Consider the following 23,429-nt stretch of genomic DNA (forward strand, 5'->3'; position numbering starts at 1 on the left):
AAACATGCCCCAATTCCCTCCACCCCCCCCACCCCCCACCCCCCTCCTCCCTCCCTCCCTCCCTCCCTCATCCTTCATGAAAAACTGGAGTTGCTGTCCGAGAGTTCCTCAGTCTCCAAAAAGCAGCTGAAAGATTCCAGAGCCATGCCACTGCCCCAGATCCCATGAACCCTAAGACGGGAGCTCACTACTGGGATGACTAGGGTCCTGGACATTGGGGATCCAAAACCACGGGAGCTTTGAGGCCTTAATATCCTGGGATACAAGAGATGTGTGCAGCTTTAAGGAGTTTCAGAGAGCCACTGGGAGAATAAGGAATCACGGAAGACACCAAGGACTGGTGAACCACAAGGATCTCAACAGAAAACATACGGCAATAAAGGTCAGAAGACACCTGGGTAAAAGTTCTTCACTCACTTATGTTTTTTTTTTCTTCATATATTTTCTCTGATATTTCATTTTTAACCCCTCAATCTGTCAGCATCTGGAAGTTTACCTACATCTTTGTTTGGAACATGGCTCTACCTGTGCATTCACTGTGCCGTTTTTGTTTTTCTGAACGAATTCCTCAATTTACTGCCATGTGCGCTCAGCCAGGGTACGGGTGGGCCAAATGGTCCGGTCATAGGGTCGTTCTGAGAGTTTGCATTGGATTACTTTTGTCTTTCTTCATAATCAATTGCAGGGAAGTAGGACAAACATCAAAGGCAGATAATTACCCAGAATTTTGCCTCTTATTCTGTTTGTTTGCTTTTCAGAAAAAGAGATGGGTTTGACTCTGGGTGTTTTCTGGTCCACTTCGAGGTCATGCAGAAGGGGGCAAATGCATCTGGATGGGTGTGTTTGTTTGCTTGGTTAAGAGCTGCTCTCTCAGCACGTTCCGAGACTGATACTCTCATGGAGATTTCAACAGTGCTATCTAAAACAGTGCCGGCTTCTCTGAGGCTTGTGTCTTGTGGCTTTTCTTGTACTGCGAAGGCTGTATTTTGTGGATTGTGTCTTATTTTGAGGACTGTGGTTAGTAGATTCTATTGTAGCATGTTGTAGATGTTTCTTGGTTGCCTGGTGCTCCTCATGGTTCCTCTGGCTGAAGCTCTTGGGAATATGGTCTACTGAGCGTCTATGTACTGTTCTGTAGGGGATAAGGGACTCTATTCATAAAAAAAAATTAGTTAAGGAAAACAAACTTACCAAAACAGAAGGTCGTTTTACACTAACCACTTCCTCATGTAGAAACGTCCACATTCACACTGCACACACACTTCTCTCTGGTTTGACAGTGGGCATTCTGCAGGCTTATCACAAACCTAGTGTGTGCTGTAGCACTATTACCCATAATGCCCTGCTGCTGTCAGCCACAAAGGAACAGCACCAGCAGACGTCAAGTTAAACAAAACCAAATGTTGTAAATAAAGATAAAGGGGGCATTCACAGAGGACACAATCTTAGAGAGAAATACAATGCAGTGGCCTTACGTTTGACTAGTCTTTTACTTAAAGGGGACCTATAATGTACCTTTTACAAGATGTAATATAAGTCACTGGTGTCCCAAGAATGTGTCTGTGAAGTTTCAGCTCAAAATACCCCACAGATCATTTATTATAACTTGTCAAATTTGGGTGTGAGAAAAAAAAAAAACACACCGTTTTTGTGTGTGTCCCTTTAAATGCAAATGAGCTGCTGCCCCTGACCTGCTTTCCAAAAGAGGCCGGAGCTTTAACAGCTCACGATTTGGTTGCTCAACAACAACAAAGCTGGAGAATCTCACGCAGCCAAAATGAGGATTGTCAGTAACTGTGTTCAGCCTTACATTGTTCAAACCGGAGTCGACACTTATGGAGAGACTCAGGAAGAAGTTACAACTTTTAGAATGCAGCTGTAAAAAGTAAAATGTCGGCATGGCAACAACACTCTACTACAACAACTCTTCCTCTTCTCAGCCCAATATGGCCTCACCCCCTTTGTTGCGTATTCTCAGGGACAGGGTTTAGGTAAATTTCAGGGTTAGCGATGTCACTAACCCTGGAAGAAGCTCGTTGTAGTCCTTAAACAATGAATTCTTTAAAGGAAAATATCTCCCTTTGCATTGAACTTTGAGCGTTGTAACTTTGCAGATGTTGTTTATGCTCAAACAGCAACATTACACACTAACTAACATTAAAAAAGTGACATCATAATCAACCACCCCTTTAATGTGTGTCATGTAACATGGTGCAATAAATTGAGACATGATGCATGAATGACGTGACCTGTGTGAACACATTATGCAGATAACCGTAATAGTGAAACCAAACCAAATGGCTGAAATGTGAAAGGTTAGAAAAATGTATGTTTCCTCAGAGAGTCATAAAGCTAACTAAAATCCGCACACAGAAAAAGAAGCCGCTCTTGGACGAAGTTCCATGTCATTACTCTTCAGAGAACATTCCGTGCTGAAGTGCTGGCACATGGCTCACCTGTAGCACATGTGAAACGTCTTAAAATTTTCACACTCAAATTCTTTCACACTCAAATGGCATTATTACCTACCATTTAGTAAAACTGTAGAGAGACACTGAAATGTTAAGAAACTTATGTAATATTCTAATTGAAGGGGTGACAGTAGAATGTGATGCTGAGTAAATAAAGGCCAAAGGCTGCCATTGTTCAGATTTAACGGTCAATTCCTGTGGGTACTGGTGATGAATCGCATCTGTGATGTTCGCGTGTCGTGAGCTTCTCTAAACACATACAGATACATATTGGGGCTGTTAGACATTAAATTTAATGAATCATTCATCTAAAAACAACAAATGACAAATACAACACATCTGAATTTTGAAGCCACATCATATTTTGTCAGAGCACTTCAGACAGCAGAACCTTTGGTAACTGATTCTAGATTTGCATTTCATGAAGGAAATATTAGAATGTGCAAACATCCCAGCAATGTCAAGTGAAGAAGTTTCAAACTTTAATCTTAAAGGGATAGTTCACCCAAAAATGAAAATTATCCCATGATTTACTCACCCTCAAGCCATCCTAGGTTTATATGACAATCTTCTTTCAGACGAACACAATCTGAGATATATTTAAAAATATCCTTAGTCCTCCAAGGTTTATAATGATTGTGAATGGGAACTCAGATTCTGAAGACAGATAAAATGCATCCATAAAAAAAAAAAAGTAATCCATACGGCTCCAGGGGGTTAATAAAGGCCTATTGAAGTGAAGGGATGTGTTTTTGTAAGAAAAATATCCATATATAAAACTTTATAAATTCGAATAACGAGCTTCTGGTGGATGACCGTATGCATATTGCGCACGTCAATTTGAGCGGAAGAACAACCTTTGACCCGAACGCAATGACGAATGTGGAGGCGAAGAGGAGAGAGCAAAACAAAACACTGATCACAAATTAGAAGTCTAAAACGAGAAATTTTAAAGAGAAATATCAGAGGATTTCAATATAAGAGAAGAGGAGCTTGAGTTTGTTGCCCAGCCGTATTTGTTTGAACCGTGAGAGGCGTCTAAGCTTACGATACTCCTACATCCTGCGTCATACATCGCGTCACGGGTTACTCATTTGGCGCAAGTCAACTTGCGCATTCTGTGTACGGTTGTCTACTGGAAGCTTGTTATTCGAATTTATAAAGTTTTATATATGGATATTTTTCTTACAAAAACACATCCCTTCGCTTTCAAAGGTCTTTATTAACCCCCTGGAGCCGTATGGATTACTTTTTTTATGGATGGATGCATTTTTTCTGTCTTCAGAATGTGGGTTCTCATTCACAACAATTATAAACCTTGGAGGACTAAGGATATTTTTAAATATATCTCGGATTGTGTTCGTCTGAAAGAAGATTGTCATATACACCTAGGATGGCTTGAGGGTGAGTAAATCATGGGATAATTTTCATTTTTGGGTGAACTATCCCTTTAAGGTTCTTAAAAAGTATCCAATAATATATAAGATGAGATGAAGAAAAAGTAGTAAGATTTATTTCAACACAGCCCTGCACGTACCACAGATAAGAGCCAACACTGCTTCTCTCTTAGAGAGTGTTCTGTTTATCGTCTTCCTTTCAACAGGTTAAAACAAAAAAATAAAAGCATTGCTTGTTCTCATCTGCAGCACTGAGGTAATTAGAAACATGTGGAGATGACTTCTGCGTTTTGCAGATATACATACGGTTTCAGGATTTCAGGCTTCCTTCTTCCTCAGTTGTCTGTCATTTTAGCAGCCACACTCTACTCTGTCTCAGATAATTTTTCCAAAAATGACATTCTCTTGAAATCTAAGCCCAAAATGGCCCACACTTTCATCTTCAACTGCTGCAATCTTATTCACCATTCTAAAACAGAGCCCAATAAAAATTCCAAGCTAAACGAGGAAGCGATTTAGAGATTTAGGAATAAAGTGAATGCAAAATCCCATAAAGATTTGCAGGAAACTTGACTGCTGTGTCGAACTAGGGGTCAATGACTTGATGCTAATTTATCTTAATTCATTCAAAAATACAATAATGCAATAAATAAGTTTAACACAATTCTATGATGAGCATGTTTTTAGTTTAAAAAATGAAAATTCATTTTGATAAAAGTCATGTGGTGCAACTAACATGCAGACAAGGTCAGTTCATGTTGTAAAGTGTCATGTGGTGCAGCTTTTCAAAAACAATGATATTTATAAATTAATGATTAATATTTGTAAAAATATTTAGGGAAAATCTGTTATTACTTTTTACTTTCTGGTTACACTTCATTTCAGTCATTGAATGTCAACTTTTAACCATTTAACCTAAGTACTTTAACCATGTGTCTTAAACTTATTCTTTTTCTTTATGTCAGCATTATTTTCTGTCATTGACTCGTATCTGTCACTGACTCACTGAAAATGACTGACTTTCCAGCTGTTTTGTCAATGTTGTCATTATGTTTCCATCTCCCTGTTTTTATGCGCATTTTGAAGTATCGCATCAGAAACAAGTGATGGAAATGCCCAATTTCAAATAAAAATCCCTTAATTCGGAAAAAAAAAAAAAAAAAAAAAAAAAAAGTTTTTACGCTTGCTTGAGGTTTTTGACTTATAAATGGGAGATGGAAATACATTTGCTGAATAAATTCTGACGTAGCAAGCATTAAATCCACGTGACTAATCATAATCGGCTGTTTCCACTGATGGTGTTGTAACAGAAAACTTTATGTTTGATTCAGATTTCATGCATTAATTCTGGATGTACTGGTGCTCATTGAGTGCAATGCATTTTCCCCACTAGGCTTGCCGTGGATAGGGTCATGCGGACTTTTGTACTGGAGTGTCGTGGGTTTTTCAGGCTTGTCCTCTCACGTGTGACACTTAATAAAGTCGAGACGGATCTTGTTTATTGTTTTCTTATTCATAAGTGTTTAGGCGAACCCTTCACAAATGCTCAGTCACAGTGTCTTATTTACTGTTGGTTACTAGGTTACCAATACCACCGTCATCCACTAGAACAACTTGATGGAAACACGCCTAATTTGCATTTGTCTTTTTTCTTTTTTTGCGGACTTTGAAAAGATTCACTTCATGTTTGGATGGAAACCCAGCTAGTGTGATCATCCTGATTTAGCTTTATACAAGCAAACTGGAGCAAAAGTTCTGCTCTCTCTCATATCACTTGCATGTTCCCACACTTTTAGCAAGTTCTGAGAGGAATGAAGCTTCTGTGAGGCTTTAAAAAGTGCTTGTGGGTGGTGATCAGGACCAAGGTCTGAGCCTTCCAAACCACGTTCAGTGAAAAGCTGCATTCTCTGTGACAGGACTGCTTCTTTTTCCTGCTCTCTCTTTTCTTTAGCTGTGGGCTCCAAACTCAATTAAAGTTCCCACATGCCCAGATCACACTTCATAAATTCATTACATCATGCCCTGTTGGTCTCCATTCTGCCATTTCCTTCTGCACTCTTTGGTATGGAGTTACCAAATGCAACTTGGGGCATGTTTTCCAATCTCCTATGACCTCTTTTTCCTCCTTCCTTGCTCTTATGCTCTCTTCCAATCTTGCTAATTTTGTCAGCGTCATCTCCTGATTGAACAAGAGTGTATCATATGTTTTTTTGATCTTCAGCCCATTTGAACCATGCTACAAATTACTACCATGCTGACAAACATGGCCCATGTGTGATGCATTTATTGTACAGACTTCAGATTACAGAAAGCTGCTGTTTGTGTAGTCATCTTTCTCTCATGTTTTTCCAATATTATGAATTTCACGAACAACAGCAGGGCAAGAATTCTTTTCAGACTGTTTACTCTCGAAGCTTCTGATTCCAGCAGTGTTGCCTCCTGGATCCTAACAAATTCAGCACGGTCCCTCATTTGTCCCTCTGTTGTCCCCTCCGCCCATCTCTCAAGTTTTTCCTCTTTCTTTTTTTCCCCCTTGCTTTCTCATTATGGAATATTTTTGGAAGTGCGTCTACATGTTTACTGGACTGGCTGCCGTCATCTTGGAAAAGTCTGACAGCCAGATGTGGAATTCTTAGATACATTTTTCAAAAAATACATTCTCTTTCAAGGAAAACAGATAAATCCTATGTAACTACCTCCACTACTGTCTCAAATCAAATAATTGATGTGTTTGTGTGTAAATGCATGTGGTAAAACTTCAGCAATGGCTGATGGGATGAGTCAGGTAGGATCAGAGTTGTCTGGCTTCTGAGATTAGCTTTTAAGAGTCTTCTTTACAATATCACACAAACGGTTTGTCAGAGCGGGGGATTGTTTTGGACAACGATACTGCCAAGGTAATTGTAGTGTTTAAATGTAACATCTTGTTGAGTCATGGAACCACAGACTCGTCTCTTAAAATTTTATGAAGCTAGTTGTTGGGTTGCCTAGCTTAGATCTTATTTATTTCATAGTTCAGTGACTAATCATATAAACTTAAAATTGGCCATCTTGTACAAACAGCTACATTCATTAGGATGTAAACAGCAACTAACTCAGGAACATGATTAGAGATTTAACATCAATTACAGCATGCTGCATTTAAAAATCATTGTCTTGGGATTTATTTGCTTTACAAATAATAATAAAAAAAATCTTTACAAGCATTTCTCTAATTTTTTTCTTCACTGCCTTGTCAATCTCCATGGAACACAACGTTTTAAGATGCTTCATATCCTTGTCTAAACTTTCCAGCAATAACCTTTTCTCTCGTAAAACTGCTCAAACTGACACTCAGCTCTCGGACTAATAAACTCTGCAAGAAAAATATGGGACTTTATGGTCCAATATCAAAGCTTTCTCAACAGGAGTACAAACACCCTTAACAAAACACCTTATATTACCCGCTGTTTTCTAGTTTACCGTTTAAACAGCTCTCAACTGCCCAATCAATTTCTGACTTGAAACAGCTGACCAGAAATCAAAGACACTTGGGCATATATCCCATAAAAACAAGAGCTCAAACTCTTTTACTCACTTCAGAGGAAGTCACAATAATGTCATGCCAGACACCACAGGCTGAAACGAGGAGCTGGGCGCTAAGTGTAGAGAGAGGCAATGAGCTAATGACTGGAGCTCAGATCCAACTCCAGCACAGCCAAGGAAAAACAGCTCCTGGTGGCCCACCAAAGCACACCGCACACGAGCAGGCCAGCCAGAAAGCAGCAAGTAATCCACAAGTAACTGACTAGATGATTAGATAAATCTACCAGGAATAGTTTGGCTCTTGAAAGAGCTTTTTCATTGTCTACATGCATATTCAGAAGGTTCTTATAAAGCCAAAGCCATAAACGCAAAAGAGCAGATGCTGATGTCAGCATCAACCTTATGGAGTGTTGTTAACAAGGCCAGACAAGAAGGTGCCACGCTGGACTCTTCAGCTCTACATGCTGGAACTACAAATGACTTACTGTAGATACATTAAGTACATTAGAAGAGATGGTGATCAAGTATAAATAACAAAGACGGAGCAGTGAAAAGAGAAAGTGAGAGAGAATTGCCAAAGCTGCCTTCCAAGACGCAAGTATAAACAAAACTCAGTAGCTATCCCTCTCTCTAAGCAGAGCTTCACAAAAAATACTCTGAGGAATAAAGGATTTTGGCAGCACTCTGTAAAAATATGGAATAAGTGAGACTTTATTACTAAAACAAATGTGTCCAGGCAAATACCCTTCTTCTGTGTATTTTCAAGATGGATAACAGACAAAATCAGGACTGAGGAAAAGCTGATTTCTGTGATGAACTGTAAAATGAACTCAGTGACCCTGTTTAACTGAGTTTTGTTTGTACAGCATGTATAGGGTAGTTGACACAGTATGTGTTATTGCGACCGGAAAACATAAGACAGATCGCAGTGGTATGAGATATACTTTTAAAAGTTCAACTTTTAATTTGACATGCCATCTTAACCTTGACACTGACGGTGTGAGACGCTGATAAAGTTGTAAGACACATTGCAATGTCAAAGACATCCGTTTAGTATACATATTTCCAAAGAAACACAACCAGCACAGCTGGATGAAAGAACATGTTTTGATTTTGCTTTTTAACTGAGTAAAAGTGGGCTGACGTCTTGCTGCCTTTTCAGTGTCTCGTTCGAGCGCCTTGTTTTTAAGATGGCATGTCAAGATCCTTGTTTTTTTCCATTGATCAGCAGAGCGCCTCAAATTTTTAAATGCTGTTTTTTGTGAACAACCTCTAATTCTGCCCAATGCAGTGGAACCACTGGGATTTAGTCTTTGACAGCCAGCATGACTGATGTTAGCAGAGTCAAACCCAATGAAAACAAGAACACGGATTAAATGTTCATGTGCTACACTTGACGGTGACATCATAACAGTGATACTGACTTAGTAAAAACATCCGAGGAACCCAAGGGTATCAGAACAGTCTGGAAGCCGTTCTGGAAGCTCTATGAATTATTGCTATTAACAACACATGAAGATCCAATTGGCTGGAACAGTAGAGGGTCACAGCTGTCCATACATCACATCAAAGCTAAAGAAGATGAAGAAATGAATCATGGGAACAGTGAGTAGATTGTATAGAGTGTGGAGCTGTATTACTCAGATGGGTGGGGAAAGGATAGGGAAACATAGCCAAATCAAGAGCAAAGTTGACAAAAGCCATATTTAAAAACTAATTACATTAACCTAAGCTTGCTAGTTAACTGGTTATCCTAGCTACTGACAGCTCTAGTGCGAGTGCTAGTCTACAATGCGAGAATTCTGACAGTTCAGAGGAGCAAACCAATAACACTGAGAATTGTTTTAACAACTGACAAACATGGTAATATTTATAAAGTGATAGTCAAATATGCACTTCAAAATACACAAAAATTGTGTGTTTCCTGGGAATCGAACCCATGACCTTGGCATTGGTATTGCAACGCTCTACTAGCTGAGCTACAGGAACTGAAAACTGTTAAATAAGATTTAATAACAATGTTATGTTAAACAAAAGCAGAATTTGTTATTCATGCGTTTCAAGATAGATAAAGTATATTAATGCTTTACAGTGAGTTGCACATTCACATCTTGTGTGTAGCCCACAAGCAAACACATACCGTAGTTGTCTATTACTATTTATTAGTGACGGCGAAAGGTTGAGAGACTGCGTAATGGAGACAAATGCAGTACTCCATTTTATGGCTGAAGGGAGGGAGAGTAAAATAAGCAAATTAGAAGGTAAAAGTTTTCCTCTCAATCCCTCAGGTTAGCATTCCGAACCACTACGTCCTGAATCGTTCTGTTTTGGCTTGGGCCGGCATTCTCACATCTGTTCTGGATATGTTAGCTGCCCATTACTACGCCCAAGCCAAAATATTTTGAATTGTTTTTCCTGTGTGATTGTGAAAAATGACAGGAGGGAAACCAGTTGACTTAGAGTCCGTTGATAGTTAGTGATAATTAGGTTGAGTAAGTCAGGTCCCTGAAGTAAAGAGCGAGAGAAAGTGATGAAAATGGAGACAGACACAAATGGAGACAAATCAGCAGGTTTCTGGACTGCACAAGATCTTCTTTTCCCATGAAGTCAGGTTCAAGGCCAGGTGTCTTGTTTGGCAGACCAGCCAGGAGGACGATTATGTATGTGACCCACTTTCTTTACTATAGCCCAGACTTTTCCTTAAAACCTTGTCTTACTCTATTCTCACTTTTTAATCTCTTCACTCCACACAGCATGCTTCTCAAAGTCTGTAGCCTGCGGTGTCAAATTGCTCCACCGTGTATGATTAGTTCAGAGCCGATTAGGCTGCGTTTGACTGTGGCTTTCATTTCACTTTACGCTTTGAAAGACAGAGCCAGTCGTTCTGAAACCCACCCCTAAGCATAGGTTAGCTTTAGATTACTGACTACATCCAGTTAGAACCAGACAGTAGAGCCTTCAAGCAAACAAAATAAAGTTATAATATAAAGGAACTAAGGAGGAGAGCAGAATAAAAACTCTATGGAGGCCACTGACCTGGTTTAGTTTAACAAGTAAGGGCAAGGCATGCTAAACCGCTTACAGCCTACAGTATATAAGACCCCGATTAGCATTAAAAAGTCTGATTTTAGCAAACTGGTTCATTCAGACAAAACAAAAATCATTCACAGATTCTTTTCTCAAACTGTTCCAATTTTGTGCTTATGGGTCATAGTGACACTCTTATCTAACTCTCTTTCAAATTAAAACCTCAGCAACACATTCCTTTAGAGACAATACAGCATTCCAGTGAAGCTGATGTTAGAGACAGTTTCACCTTGTATGTGGAACTGTACTGGATCTGCACACACATCTTTGGTCTCGCAACAGCACAGATGGCAGAACTGCTGACTGAAAAATGTGTGTCTGTATAAACAGGGACGGGAACCAAGAGCGAACACATCTAGGTGTTGATGAAAAGCAGAGCTCAGCATGGAGGGAAAGGTGATACTAGGATTAGAGGAGCCTAATGCAGCTCCTGGAGAGGGCTGCTATGCAAAAAACTGAAGACAAGCTGGGTTACTCAGAGTGAGAGACTGTTAAATACTGAACCTTGTAGAGTGGGATACACAGCAGGATGTAAGAGCACCTAGGAATTTGATCCATTGAACCCTGGAGAGAAGAGTTATAGAGCAGGAGGTACAAGGGCGGGAGAATGGTTATAGTCCACGCTGAAGATGGGTTTTGTGTATAAAATGCCATGGTGATGACATCAGAGGTGTGATGATCTGTTAGCAAAGGATGTGAAACATCTGGATATGGCCATGTGTTAGTGGAGGATGTGAAGCATACAATGTGCGTTTGATTTAAGTGTCTGAGACGAGACTGAATAGTACACCAGGATGCCTGTGAGAACAGAAAGGGTAGAGGTTGTACACCATGTTGAACTACTAATACACATACTTTTCATGGCAGCATTCCATTAAAAAGTTGAAAGAAACAAGAAAAAAAAAAAAAAAAAAAACACTCTTTGCCACATGGACTGCTGGGTAAAATTCAGCTGTGGAGTCCGCAGCAGTACATGCTTGGCACTTGATGAGGTGCATGACTGCTGATTGACGGCTCATTTTCTTTCTCTTTACAGGTGAAGAATTGGATTTACCACTGTCTGGAGGTTGAGGAAGAGAAGAGCAAAAAGCTACCAAAAAGTAGGTGAGGTGATAACTGAAGCAACCATGAGATGCGTAACATGGTGCATGGGCATCATGCTCTGTCTCTCCATCTGCTTGCTCAGCAAGTGCCACTCAGGAAATGAACTCATGCAATCTCGAAAACGGCGAGCACCTGCCGATGACTCCAAGAAATGCTCCTACACTTTCCTGGTGCCCCAGCAGAAAATCACAGGCCCGATCTGTGCCTCTGCCACCGGACCTGAGCCAGACAAAGACCGGGTGACACGTATGGACATTGCTGATGTGCGGGAGGTCCTTTCCAAGCAGCGACGAGAGATTGAAATGCTGCAACTAGTGGCTGATGTGGATGGGAACTTGGTAAATGAGATGAAGCTTCTACGCAAAGAGTCTCGTAACATGAATTCCAGAGTGACGCAGCTTTACATGCAGCTGCTTCATGAAATCATCCGCAAGAGGGACAACTCCCTGGAACTGGCGCAGCTGGAGAACCGCATATTGAACGTCACCACGGAGATGCTCCGACTGGCCTCCCGTTACAAAGAGCTGGAGCTGCGTTTCGCAGGCCTTGCTGCCACAGTCAACAACCAATCTGTGCTCATCGCCGCCCTAGAGGACCGCTGTCTCCGTGGATATGGACGTCAAGATCTGCCAGCAGTGCCGCCGCTGGTGCAGGTGGTACCGGAGAGCATTCCGGCCAACAACAACCGCTTCACCAATGAGATTCAGAGAGACAACAACAATCGAGCATATCCTAGAGGATCACGAATGGACGCCCCAACACCCGACCCACTGGGAATCCCACCACCCCCACAGGGCACCCTCACCTCAGATGGTAAGTGACCAGGGGACAGGGAGACATTTGGGGCAGAATTCTGGAAGATCTTGAGAAGTCAAGCCACTTGTTTCCTTGTTGGTTTTTCACAATCTTACCACAGAGTTAAAAAAAAAAAAAAAAAAAAAAGACACATTTTGACATTGACAACTTCTATGAATTAATAGTCTTAGGGGAGTTACCAGGCTTTCAGGGGAAATGTGGTATCTCTCTATGGTACAATGCCACACAAAATGTTGTGATAGCAATCCAGCAGTTAGTTCACATGCTCCATACATGTAGAGAAGTAACTTGACGGCTTATGTCTTGTTCTGATCCCACATCTCACTCTCTCAACTGTCTCATTGGCCTTGTCCAAAATGCTGAGCCAAGTCCTTCTCCGAAACCACACTTTGGTGACTTATTGTCTCATAGACTGTTGGGTAGCAGTTAGGAGCCAGTATCATTGTGGGCTATGAAAGAGTTTGTAAAAGGTGGCCAAAAAGGGGGCACTTGTGACCACCCTCCTGAAATAACAAATTAGACTGCTGTGCCAGATGTTGCATCTCTCCTGGTGGCACTACATGTTTTCACTGAGAGTGACACTGAGATCTCATCCTCCTAAAGCATGAACACATAGCCAGGAACAGCTAGTGCACGGTTGTAATGCCAAAAGTTACTGAGACAAATCACAGAATCCTCTATTCCCCTCCTGCAGAATCCTCTCTGGCAGCCCATGAAAACAAAATATGAGCTCATGGATTCCTGAGTGCACACTTGAAAACATGCACCCACATAAGCCTCCTGGAAAAATCTCTAGATTAAAAAGGGTCAGAGGGGAGTAAAGTGGAGGAACTGGTAGTCTAAGCTGGACTGGGCTTCTGTATCTCTGCTCTATAAATGCATCAAAACGTAGCTGTCCAGTGAGGAGTGAAGATACACATAGGAACATTAACATGCAACATAAAAGCTACAAGATGTCTTCTTCAAGCACTTACCTAGCAAAACTCAAAAACATTTCCCCCCTTCATAAACATGCAAGATAGTGATGCCACATCTGTTAACCAATCTATACTTGAAAGCAACAAAAATGTGGCAAGCTGTTGTTATATGAGAGAATGAAAGCATTAGACATCAGACAGACAATGAGGGGGGGAAAAATGTGTCTGTGTAAGCGAGCACATGAGTACATCCCACTAAGTATACCACTTTTGCCATTATTTATGACTACTAAAAAACAGAGTGTGAGAGAAGCATACTTTTAGAGCACATATGAAATTCGTATTCTTGAAAATTATGATGTTCTTGAAGATGTTTTTTACTGTACAAGACAAGTAAATCAGACACGTCATTGTTGCATTGTTATAGCACTTTGAGCTCAGCTTAATGGCATAAACACTTATGCAGCATTTAGATTTGCATCTTAAGTAGATGTACATTTTGCAAGGATTTAATTTGAGTTTGTTCTCTCTCTTTCTGCCCCTCTTAGCGGTATAAGGTTGACATTCATGCAAGACCACATTCCTGCTAGACAGGTTTTACAGCCATGTAACTGTCAGTAAAAGGCAAAACCATAAAACACAACTTTACTGCACACACAGAGGACTAAATATGAAATTGAGAAGAGGAACGATCTGTGTATGTATTGGAAATGAAGCGTGCAAGTCTATTACTTAAAAGGAATTCATAGAATTTCTAACTTAAGGGTGAGATAAACCCATGCTTGTGACATGTATAGTTACCAGCACAAGGGCGGCAGCCCTGCTCCAAAACTTAGTGAGCTACCTGGATGTATACAGCCTATATAGGGAGCTATCTCCTAAGATGAAAGAACCTCATAAATGACTGATCTGAAATGCTTTTTCAAACATGTGGCCCATGAAAAGTGCAAGAATTGGCTTAACTCTCATTCTGCTATGCTAATGACTCTTAATACAAGCTTTACTTTTTAAATGCGGAATCTAATATATAAATATGTTTACAATAAACATTTTCCTTGAACTCGGTTCACAATTTTAGTCACAAAATACTTTGGGATTGTCTGCAATGCGGCCTTAGAATTTGGCCAAAAACAAGGCAGCGTCTTTTTAGTCTTCACATAGACAGCACACCTATGACACCTAAAAATGCTATCTATGTGGGCAGCTCACTTGGTTTTGGAACATAGCCAATGTCTTAAGAGAAAAAAGAAACTTTGACTGTCACCTCATGACATCCTTCAACACAATGGAAAACATCTACAACTCTCCAAAGAAGCACTTATACTTTGTAAGACCCCACACCTGGCAGGCCAAATATGCAGGCATGTGAAAGTGTGAGATGGTGGTTTTGGACTACAGCCTTTAGTGATAAAGTCTTGAGTAGGTGTATAAATATTACAACCATCAAACCTTTACAAACACAACCTCCAGTGGTAGGTCTCTCCAATTCCCCGTCTCTCTCACATACCCACATTTAACAATAAACAAGCTTCACTGCTTATCCAGCAGATCTTAAGTCTGAACTCAAGACTAAAACAATGATAAAATCTCTAAGTTCCTGAAGCAAACGGCTCCAGAGTCCAGTCTTTCATGCGGCCAAAGCAACTCAATAGGGCCTGATTCTCTCGCGACTGACCACTAATTACAGCTCAATATAGCCCACTTCACCCCAAAACACAGAGAATTACAACCGCAGCTGACCAAAGCAAAACAATCTTTTAACCTCTGGGGTTGTACAGTACAATTTTTTTTTTTTGGGCCAATGAAGATGTATCATTACTGGAAGAAAAAAAAAAAAAAAAAAAAAAAAAACAGTAGCTGCTCAGAGAGTAGTTTTGGATGACTCTAAGATGCAGTTCTGTTTGAGGGTCCTCCTGGACCCAAGCAGAGAAAACGCCCACTCCCCCACTCTGCCGATGCCTGCCGCTCGAAGCCGCCCGGCACAATGCCTGTCTGTATGAGCTCAATGGCTGTCATTCATGGACAGGCGGTCAGGGCCACACTGGGACCTGGCTGGTTAACACAGCAGTTTCAGCACAGCTAGAGCTACTGAAGAACTTCCTCTCAACACAGGAAAACTCCTCTTATACAACACACCAACCATATCGCCCAAAAGGGCCTTTGGCAAAGGGAATCTCTCTTTCTTCCTCTCTCGCTCTACATCTCTGGCTCACCCCTATATGACTGATAATGATTTTAGCTTAAGCTCAAGTAAAGAGGAAAAAGAAAAATAAGCGGAAAATAACCAAAGGAAGAGGGAGTCGCACAAGGCCTGAGCTGGTGTCTGGGCATGGTAACTTCATCAGGACAAAGAAGGGTATTTATCTTTCAGGCAAATCTGAAGTGCTGGGAGATCTCAGGGCAGAGACGATGAGTCCAGAGATCAGAAGACCCTGCAGGGAAAGCTTTCAGTTAAGACAACAGTGTCTCTCTATGGTCAGAAAAACTCGCTAAACTGATCCGAGACATCTATATTAAAGGGTTAGTTTACCAAAAAATGAATCACTCACATTGTCCTTCTAAATCCATAAGACTTTTGTTCATCTTTGGAACACAAACAAAAATTTTTAATTAAATCTGAGAGCTTTCCGTCTTTCTATTGACAGCCCCTTTCAAGCCCCAGAAAGATAGTAAAGGCATCATAAAAGTAATCCATGTGACGCAAGTGGTTAAACCTCAGTTTTATGAAGCAAAGTGATTTGTTTGTGCAAAAAAGCATAATTTACCACTTTATTTACAAAATATTAATCTCCAAGGCGCGTTCACGAGAGCATCACAATGCATGCGTGTTGTGTTGATTAATATTTTGTAAATAAAGTAGTAAATTATGGTTTTTTTTGCACAAACTAAGCACTCGTGTCGCTTTATAAAATTTAGGTTAAACCACTGGAGTCCCATGGATTACTTTAATGAAGTCTTTACTATCTTTCTGGGGCTTGAAAATGGTAGTTGCGTATGTCAATGGAAGGATGTTGCGTATGTCAATGGAAGGTCTCAGATTTCATTAAAAAGATCTTCAAAATCTAGAAAGAATATGAATGTTTCAAATATTCCAATTAGTCAATGTCAGAGATTACCCGCTTGAGCTGCTCGAGATTAATCAGATTTACAGTATACACAACACAAACATAATATTGCAAAAAAATAATGCGAATGTACAAGTGAATTATAACTAGTTTACGTGCTAGTCAGAATGTGCAAGTCTCATTGGGAATACAAATTGTCTTTATCACTGTCATTGTACTCGGTCCAGATATTACATACTGAAATGAGAAACCCAGTTTACTTCTCTCCCCATCTTCCTCAGGCCCGTTCAGAGACTGTTTCCAGGTGCGGCAGGCGGGGCACAGCACCAGTGGGATGTATCTGTTGAAGGCAGAGGGTAGTGATAGACTGATTCAGGCCTGGTGTGAACATAAATTAGACAATGGAGGCTGGACCGTTTTTCAGCGAAGGAAAGATGGCTCAGTCAACTTCTTCAGAAACTGGGAGAACTACAAGGTAAGGGCCCACATCACATAGACCAGATTATGCTGCAGACCAACCAATGTGCAAAAACTAAGAAATGAATAAGCAGTAAAGTATTTTTCCTGACTCTTTATCCAACATTAGTAAGTCTAAACATCTGATAAGAATCAGGAAAATAGGGGACCTCTGGAGACAGTCCCACTGTCTGCATTGACATCATGTGAGTGTGTACGTGTAAGTGAATTTGGGAAATAGATGGAATGTGTGTTGAGATTCCCAGTAAGGCCCATCAGTGATTTACTAGTTCAGTTCTCAAGAATTTCCAGGCCAGTAACACCATTGATCAAATTAGACCAAATATATGTACAACATCTCTCTAATAATTTGTTTAGTTTTAAGCAAAATTACATCTCTTTGGGTGCAAACACTGTGATTAAATTGTATTATTTATTTATTTTAGATGAAGTAATAGATTTGTAGTGTCTGAGTTTTAGGTTATTGACCATTACATGAAAATAATTACTGGCTTATCAATATCAGCTAGAAGTTTGTTTGAATATTGGTGCATGGTAATGGATCATTACTTACAAATAAACCATCTAAGATATGTATTTCACAACACATTTTCTACAGCATTAGTACTGAACAGGAAAATACATTTCACCTTTAGTTGAGGAAACCAAAGAACTATAGCTGTGATATATAGGAGGCTTGTAGACCCAAAGCACATAATTCATTCCCTTTCCAAGAGCAATGGCCCGAAAATGACCATTTTCCCCTTTGTACACTGCTGAAATCAGTGGAAAAATCTAGTTATGCCTTTCTAAAGTAGCTCTCAAGTTCCCTGCAAAGTCTGTCTTGGGAGTGTGACTTCACCGATTTAGTCAAAGTTGAGTGTGTTCACTTGCCAAACAAGTGAATTGTAAGTCCAGAGTTGACGGCCTACTACAGAAACACACCTCAAATCCTCCTCACTGACACAAATGAAATGAAAACAAGTAGAATAACTGCACACAGTTGGGGAAACACACATAAATCCACTAAACGCACTCAAGACATAGATGAACTATTTCCATTGGACAAAAGATCAAACTTCTCTGTCACATACTCTGTCTCTATTACGGTTTCTCTCATTTCCTCCCTCCTTCTCCCACACAGAAAGGCTTTGGGAACATAGATGGAGAACACTGGCTGGGCTTGGAGAACATCTATAACCTAGCCAAGCAGGGGGACTACAAATTGCTGGTGGAGCTGGAGGACTGGGTTGGGAAGAAGGTCTATGCAGAGTACAGCAGTTTCCATCTGGAGCCTGAAAGTGAGGCCTTCAGGTTGAGACTGGGCACCTACCAGGGCAATGCCGGAGACTCCCTCACAAGCCACAATGGAAAACCCTTCACAACGCTTGACCGGGATAAAGACGCCTTTACAGGTCAGATGCTAACAGCCAGTTAGAACAGTACAATATGTGTGTTCAATTGCTGTGTGTGTCTGCACTTTGATGGGTGAAATGCAGAGCACAAATTCAGAGTATGGGACACCATACTTGGCTACACATCACGTACTTTCACTTTATCTAAATCCTTACAAGGGTTAGGTAAAATTCCACAGGATGTTGAATTGGAATTATAGTAAATAGACTTTGAAATTTGAAAAATTCAACAAGCAATGCATTCTGGGAAATCAAGAGTTTTGGTCCATGAAACCAATATATATATATATAAAAAAGTATAAATATTCGTATGCAAGGCCTATAAAACCCCGAAAAAGCCTTTCCTTAACTTTCACTGTTGAGTTTTCTGAGTTGCTGACATGAGCAAAAGCTTCTGAAAAGTGTTCTATCATTCTTATTGTATTGTCTTCTCCCTCTTCTTCTATCCCAGGCAACTGCGCTCATTTCCACAAAGGTGGCTGGTGGTACAACGCGTGTGGTCAAACCAATCTGAACGGCGTGTGGTACTCCGGTGGTGTGTATCGCAGCAAGTTCCAAGATGGGATCTTCTGGGCGGAGTATGGAGGCGGGTTCTACTCTCTCAAATCAGTCCGAATGATGATCCGGCCAATAGACTGAGGTTCACCCAGGACCTCACCCTCATATCAAACCCGAATGAGTCTAAATTGCTTGAATGTACTCATAACTCACTTCAGCACTTATTTATAATCACACATTCATGTTTATGAGGATTGACATGTATAGCACAGTATAGTCGTCATTGGTACCAACAGAATTAAAAATCACGAAAAGGAGGAGTTAAAGGACATGCGTTTATCCAGACTCTTACAACGATGCCCTTTGGTCTGTTGGACAGTCCATCGAAATGCAGAGAAGACGACATAAGAAACTACAAGTTGGAGTCGGATGACAACACAGTCAACTTCAGGGTCTCCTGCTCTTCATCTCCTTCATTTTTCTTTTACTGTTCTTCTTACATTCTTCTTCACTGTAATATCTTCATTGCGGTCTGTTTCTTCTGACTCTTCCTCATTGCTTGGACTGATGACTTCAAACCCTCAATCGCAGGTTTTTGTAATCAAAGATCTTCACAACTAACCAGGTTTTGGCCTCTGGCTTTGGAGGTGTGTCTGTAACAGGACTGGCACTGGGCTGAACTGTTCGCCAGGCCCCGTATGCATTCGGGGGTAATGTTGGTCTGTAAATATACTTCATGTTTTATATTTGTTTGTTTTTGTAAGAGTTAATTTAAGGACTCATCTCCAATCCGCAGTATTCATTTGTTATTTATATATCAGTGATCTGTATTTATGACAGTTATAATCCTCAAATCATCTATTTATCCCTGATTATGATGTACCATTGTGCTTTTGACAAACTTTTGTATACTTTTACCAAAAGAGAGCAAATATTACATCCAGGGTTGTAAACACCATGGAAATTGAAAGGAACATGACCCCCAACATCCAGCCTAGAGGTCGATCAATATGCATTTTCAATGTCTAAATCTTAAATTCAATGTTATTTCTGCCATAATATAGTATATTTTTAAGTGAAACAAGATATTCAACAAAAAAAACTTTAGAAACTTCATTTAGTGGAAATTGACTGGACTGTGAAAAGTGGACGTTAAAAGGATTGTTCACCTAAAAATGAAAATTATCCCATGATTTACTCACCCTCAAGCCATCCTAGGTGCATATGACTATCTTCTTTCAGACGAACACAGAGATATATTTAAAAATATCCTTAGTCCTCCAAGGTTTATAATGGTTGTGAATGGGGGGCCACATTTTGAAGTCAAAAATAATGCATGCATCCATAAAAAAAAAAAAAAAAAAAAAAAAGTAATCCATGCGACTCAGTGGGTTAATAAAGGCCTTCTGAAGCGAAGCGATGCATTTGTGTAAGAAAAATATCCATATTTAAAACTTTATAAATTCAAATAACTAGCTTCCGGTGGAAGACCGTACACAGAATGCACAAGTCGATTTGGGCAGAAGAGCAACCTTTGACCCGGACGCAATGATGAACGCGGAGGCGCAGAGGAGAGAGCAAAACAAAATACCGGTCACGAATTAGAAGTCTAATTTTAAAATTTTTAAGAGAAATGTCAGCAGATTTCGATATAAGAGAAGAGGAGCTTAAATTTGTTGCACAGCCCTATTTGTTTGAACTGCGAGAGGCGTCTAAGCTTATGATACTCTGACATCCTGTGTCATACACCATGTCAGAGGATTACTTATTTGGCACAAGTCGACTGCGTAGGGTCGTCCATTAAATATGGATATTTTTCTTACAAAAACGCTTCGTTTCAGAAGGCCTTTATTAACCCACTGGAGTCGTATGGATTACTTTTTTTGTTATGGATGGATGCATTATTTTTTTATTTTACTTCAAAACGGGCACCCCCATTCACAACCATTATAAACCTTGGAGGACTAAGGATATTTCAAATATATCTCCGATTGTGTTGTCTGAAAGAAGATAGTCATATACACCTAGGATGGCTTGAGGGTGAGTAAATCATGGGATAATTTTCATTTTTGTGTAAACTATCTCTTTAAATTCCATAATGGAGCCAAACCAAATATAAGTTTGTTAAAACATTTGGTTAAGATTATCCAACAGTTTTTGTGGCCTAAGTGAGAGATAAAGTCGTTTCAGAGTATTATGAGCAAATGATTATATTTTAAATTAAGCATTCGGAACTCAAGAATTGGCTTCCTTTCAATTAATGTCAATTGAAGTCAAGTGTCAAGTGAATTGGTCATGCTTCACAGGAATTGGAATTTATTGAACAAAAGTTAATTTATTAAATAAAGTATAAAACCCTTAAAAAGGCATATAGACTTTTATAACTATCAGACAAGGCTTGGTCAAGCCATCATTCAAAGCTTGTCTTGTCGTCTTGTCTTTCCTTTTCTTATAGTAATAATATGGGTTTCTTTGAATTTCAGTTCATATTAATTGTACTTCTTAAAATTCAAATTGCAATTCTGTATAGTGCAACCTAAGTGAGATCAGAGGTAAATAGCTAAATGAGCTAGTTATTACATTTGAAATGAAAGATGTGCACCAATGAATGTCACAAAAAGACCATGAATGATAATTTTGTAAGTAAATGTGGTCGATTTTGATTTCATGTTGACTTTTTCATTTGGTCCCCCAATCTTCAGTATTTGGTTACACCACTGACTGGCTCACAAACACATACAAAAACCAGAAGAACAAAAAAAAAACATTTGAACTTTGCAGAATGTATGTTAGACTTCCCTTATAAAAACACTCGAACTGATTTACTCCATTGACTTATGCCCGAATGTAATTTTGGTATGAACGCAATGAAAAACATTTTTGTTTAAATGATCTCTGAATCCACTCTTAACGCTGCAACACTGAATAAAACAGCGTCCACAAGTCTGACTGAATCATTTTTTCACACAGTATATACGGAGTCACAGCTGGCTTTTCAATTACACAATTGATTTTTCTGCAATATGAGCAGGAGTGTATAAGCGAGAGTGTTAGGGGCTGGAAGAAACAGAGATTTCATGTCAAAAGTATGCAGACATGTGAAAATAGGAGGACTACAGCACAGAGACAATGAAAAACACATTTCTGCCGTCCAGTCACGAATGGAGGTGAGAGAGACTGAGATGAGAGAGAGAAAGAGAGGGATCCAGAGGGAGGGAGAGAGAGATGGAGACAAAAGAGCAAGACATTCCTTCCACATAAAGTGCTTAGGTTACAGCTCCTCAAAAGTGTATTTCATAAAAGTTATGCCTCCCTGTTCCCGGCTTCCCCAGCGGGACTATCTTTCAAAACGTCCTCGATCACTCACAGCCAAGCATCAAATTCTATTGGGAGAACACGGATACACACTCAGAGAGGAGAGAAAGACACTGGCAGATGAAGTTCTGTGAGCGGCCTGCACTCTAACAAGTTCTAAAGAGCTTTCGTCTGTTTCCCAGCATGCATCTCCCCACGCAACACTGATCACAGGCTTTCACACATGAGAATAAATACTCACAATTAGACAACAAGTGCAGTCACCATCAGGCTGTAAACTATGAATTATTATTGTTATTGGTCTCGTAAAAGTTTTTCTCAGACAGAGGCTTACGGCCACTAAAATCATCAACTGTGAAAGTGGTAAATGTACGTTTTGGCACGTCGCATGCTGTTAGCTTCAGAAACGTCATGCAGGACGATTTACGTGTCCCAGAATTCAACACTCTGGAAGTCATCTGGATAAGAAAAGCACTAATGAAAAAGGTCATGAGTAAATATTTGCACTGAGAGGGATTCTTTACTAAATGAAACATAACATCTGAAATCACGATTCGGGTTGATCCAAATCAGGGTTATTATTGTTAACTAAAACTATTAAAAACATTTGTTTTAATAAAGCTAAAATAAAATATAAACATTAGATGAAAAACTAAACGAAAATTAGAAATGTCGTCTTGGCAACTGAAATAAGTTCAAGTTGAAGCACTAAAATTACTAACTGGAAATGAAAACAAACTAAAACTAAACTAAAATGAAAACTGAAAAAAATAAATAAATGCAGATTCAAAATATTAATAAAAAAACGATAATAGAATGTAAACAATGCTAAAATATCACTGATCCAATTATATTGATGTGATTGAGTTGTTTTTCCATAGTCTAAAATTCTTTTGAACTAAAACTGTACAGAACTGCATTCTGAATAAGATTATTGTGAAAAGGTATTATTATAGCAATTATATTTATAAGTTTCATTGCTCCATTCATTAAAATAGACTATTATCTGACCCCATCTAAACCTTGTGTGTGTGTGGGTAGATGAGAGTTCCAGACAATGTCTCTGCAGGGGGTGCTGGCATTGTGTGTGTGTGTGTGTGTGTGTGTGTGTGTGTGTGTGTGTGTGTGTGTGTGTGTGTGTGTTGTGTTTGTCTCGTGGCCAGTGGAAGAACTGAGCACCTGTCAGCTCCACTGGAAAGATATTACAACCATTTAGCCAGGAAGGTCATATTACACACACACACACACACACACACACACACACACACACACACACATTCTTGTACAGAACATCTATCTTTGTGAGGACGTTCATTGACACTAGGGGTGTCGCAATATACCAGTATTGACGATAACCGTGATA

The 23,429-nt window shown here is 39.8% G+C and overlaps 2 protein-coding genes across 6 annotated transcripts in view; one reads left to right on the top strand and one right to left on the bottom strand.

Annotated features, from left to right (window-relative positions):
* Positions 1–23,429, bottom strand: part of ralgps2 (Ral GEF with PH domain and SH3 binding motif 2) — a 144,352-nt gene that overhangs the window by 29,546 nt on the left and 91,377 nt on the right. The window lies entirely within an intron of this gene.
* Positions 101–21,694, top strand: angptl1a (angiopoietin-like 1a). 2 transcript variants are annotated; one of them, XM_051873914.1, is made up of 5 exons: positions 101–398; positions 11,517–12,397; positions 16,664–16,857; positions 17,983–18,253; positions 18,705–21,694. In XM_051873914.1, the coding sequence occupies exons 2-5, from the start codon at positions 11,608–11,610 to the stop codon at positions 18,890–18,892; spliced, it is 1,443 nt and encodes a 480-aa protein (XP_051729874.1). In that variant the 5' UTR covers positions 101–398; positions 11,517–11,607; the 3' UTR covers positions 18,893–21,694. The 2 variants fall into 2 exon arrangements, with proteins under 2 accessions (XP_051729874.1, XP_051729873.1); XM_051873913.1 differs by having other exon boundaries at positions 101–382.

Source organism: Ctenopharyngodon idella, chromosome 20 (assembly GCF_019924925.1).
Source record: "Ctenopharyngodon idella isolate HZGC_01 chromosome 20, HZGC01, whole genome shotgun sequence".
Classification (NCBI taxonomy): Eukaryota; Metazoa; Chordata; class Actinopteri; order Cypriniformes; family Xenocyprididae; genus Ctenopharyngodon; species Ctenopharyngodon idella.

Bases quoted from the DNA above. Each gene is read 5' to 3' on its own strand.
- angptl1a (XM_051873914.1), top strand. From the start codon at position 11,608: ATGAGATGCGTAACATGGTGCATGGGCATCATGCTCTGTCTCTCCATC. The intron at 12,398-16,663 runs GTAAGTGACCAG...CATCTTCCTCAG, and splicing joins GGGCACCCTCACCTCAGATG to GCCCGTTCAGAGACTGTTTC. The intron at 18,254-18,704 runs GTCAGATGCTAA...CTTCTATCCCAG, and splicing joins GGATAAAGACGCCTTTACAG to GCAACTGCGCTCATTTCCAC.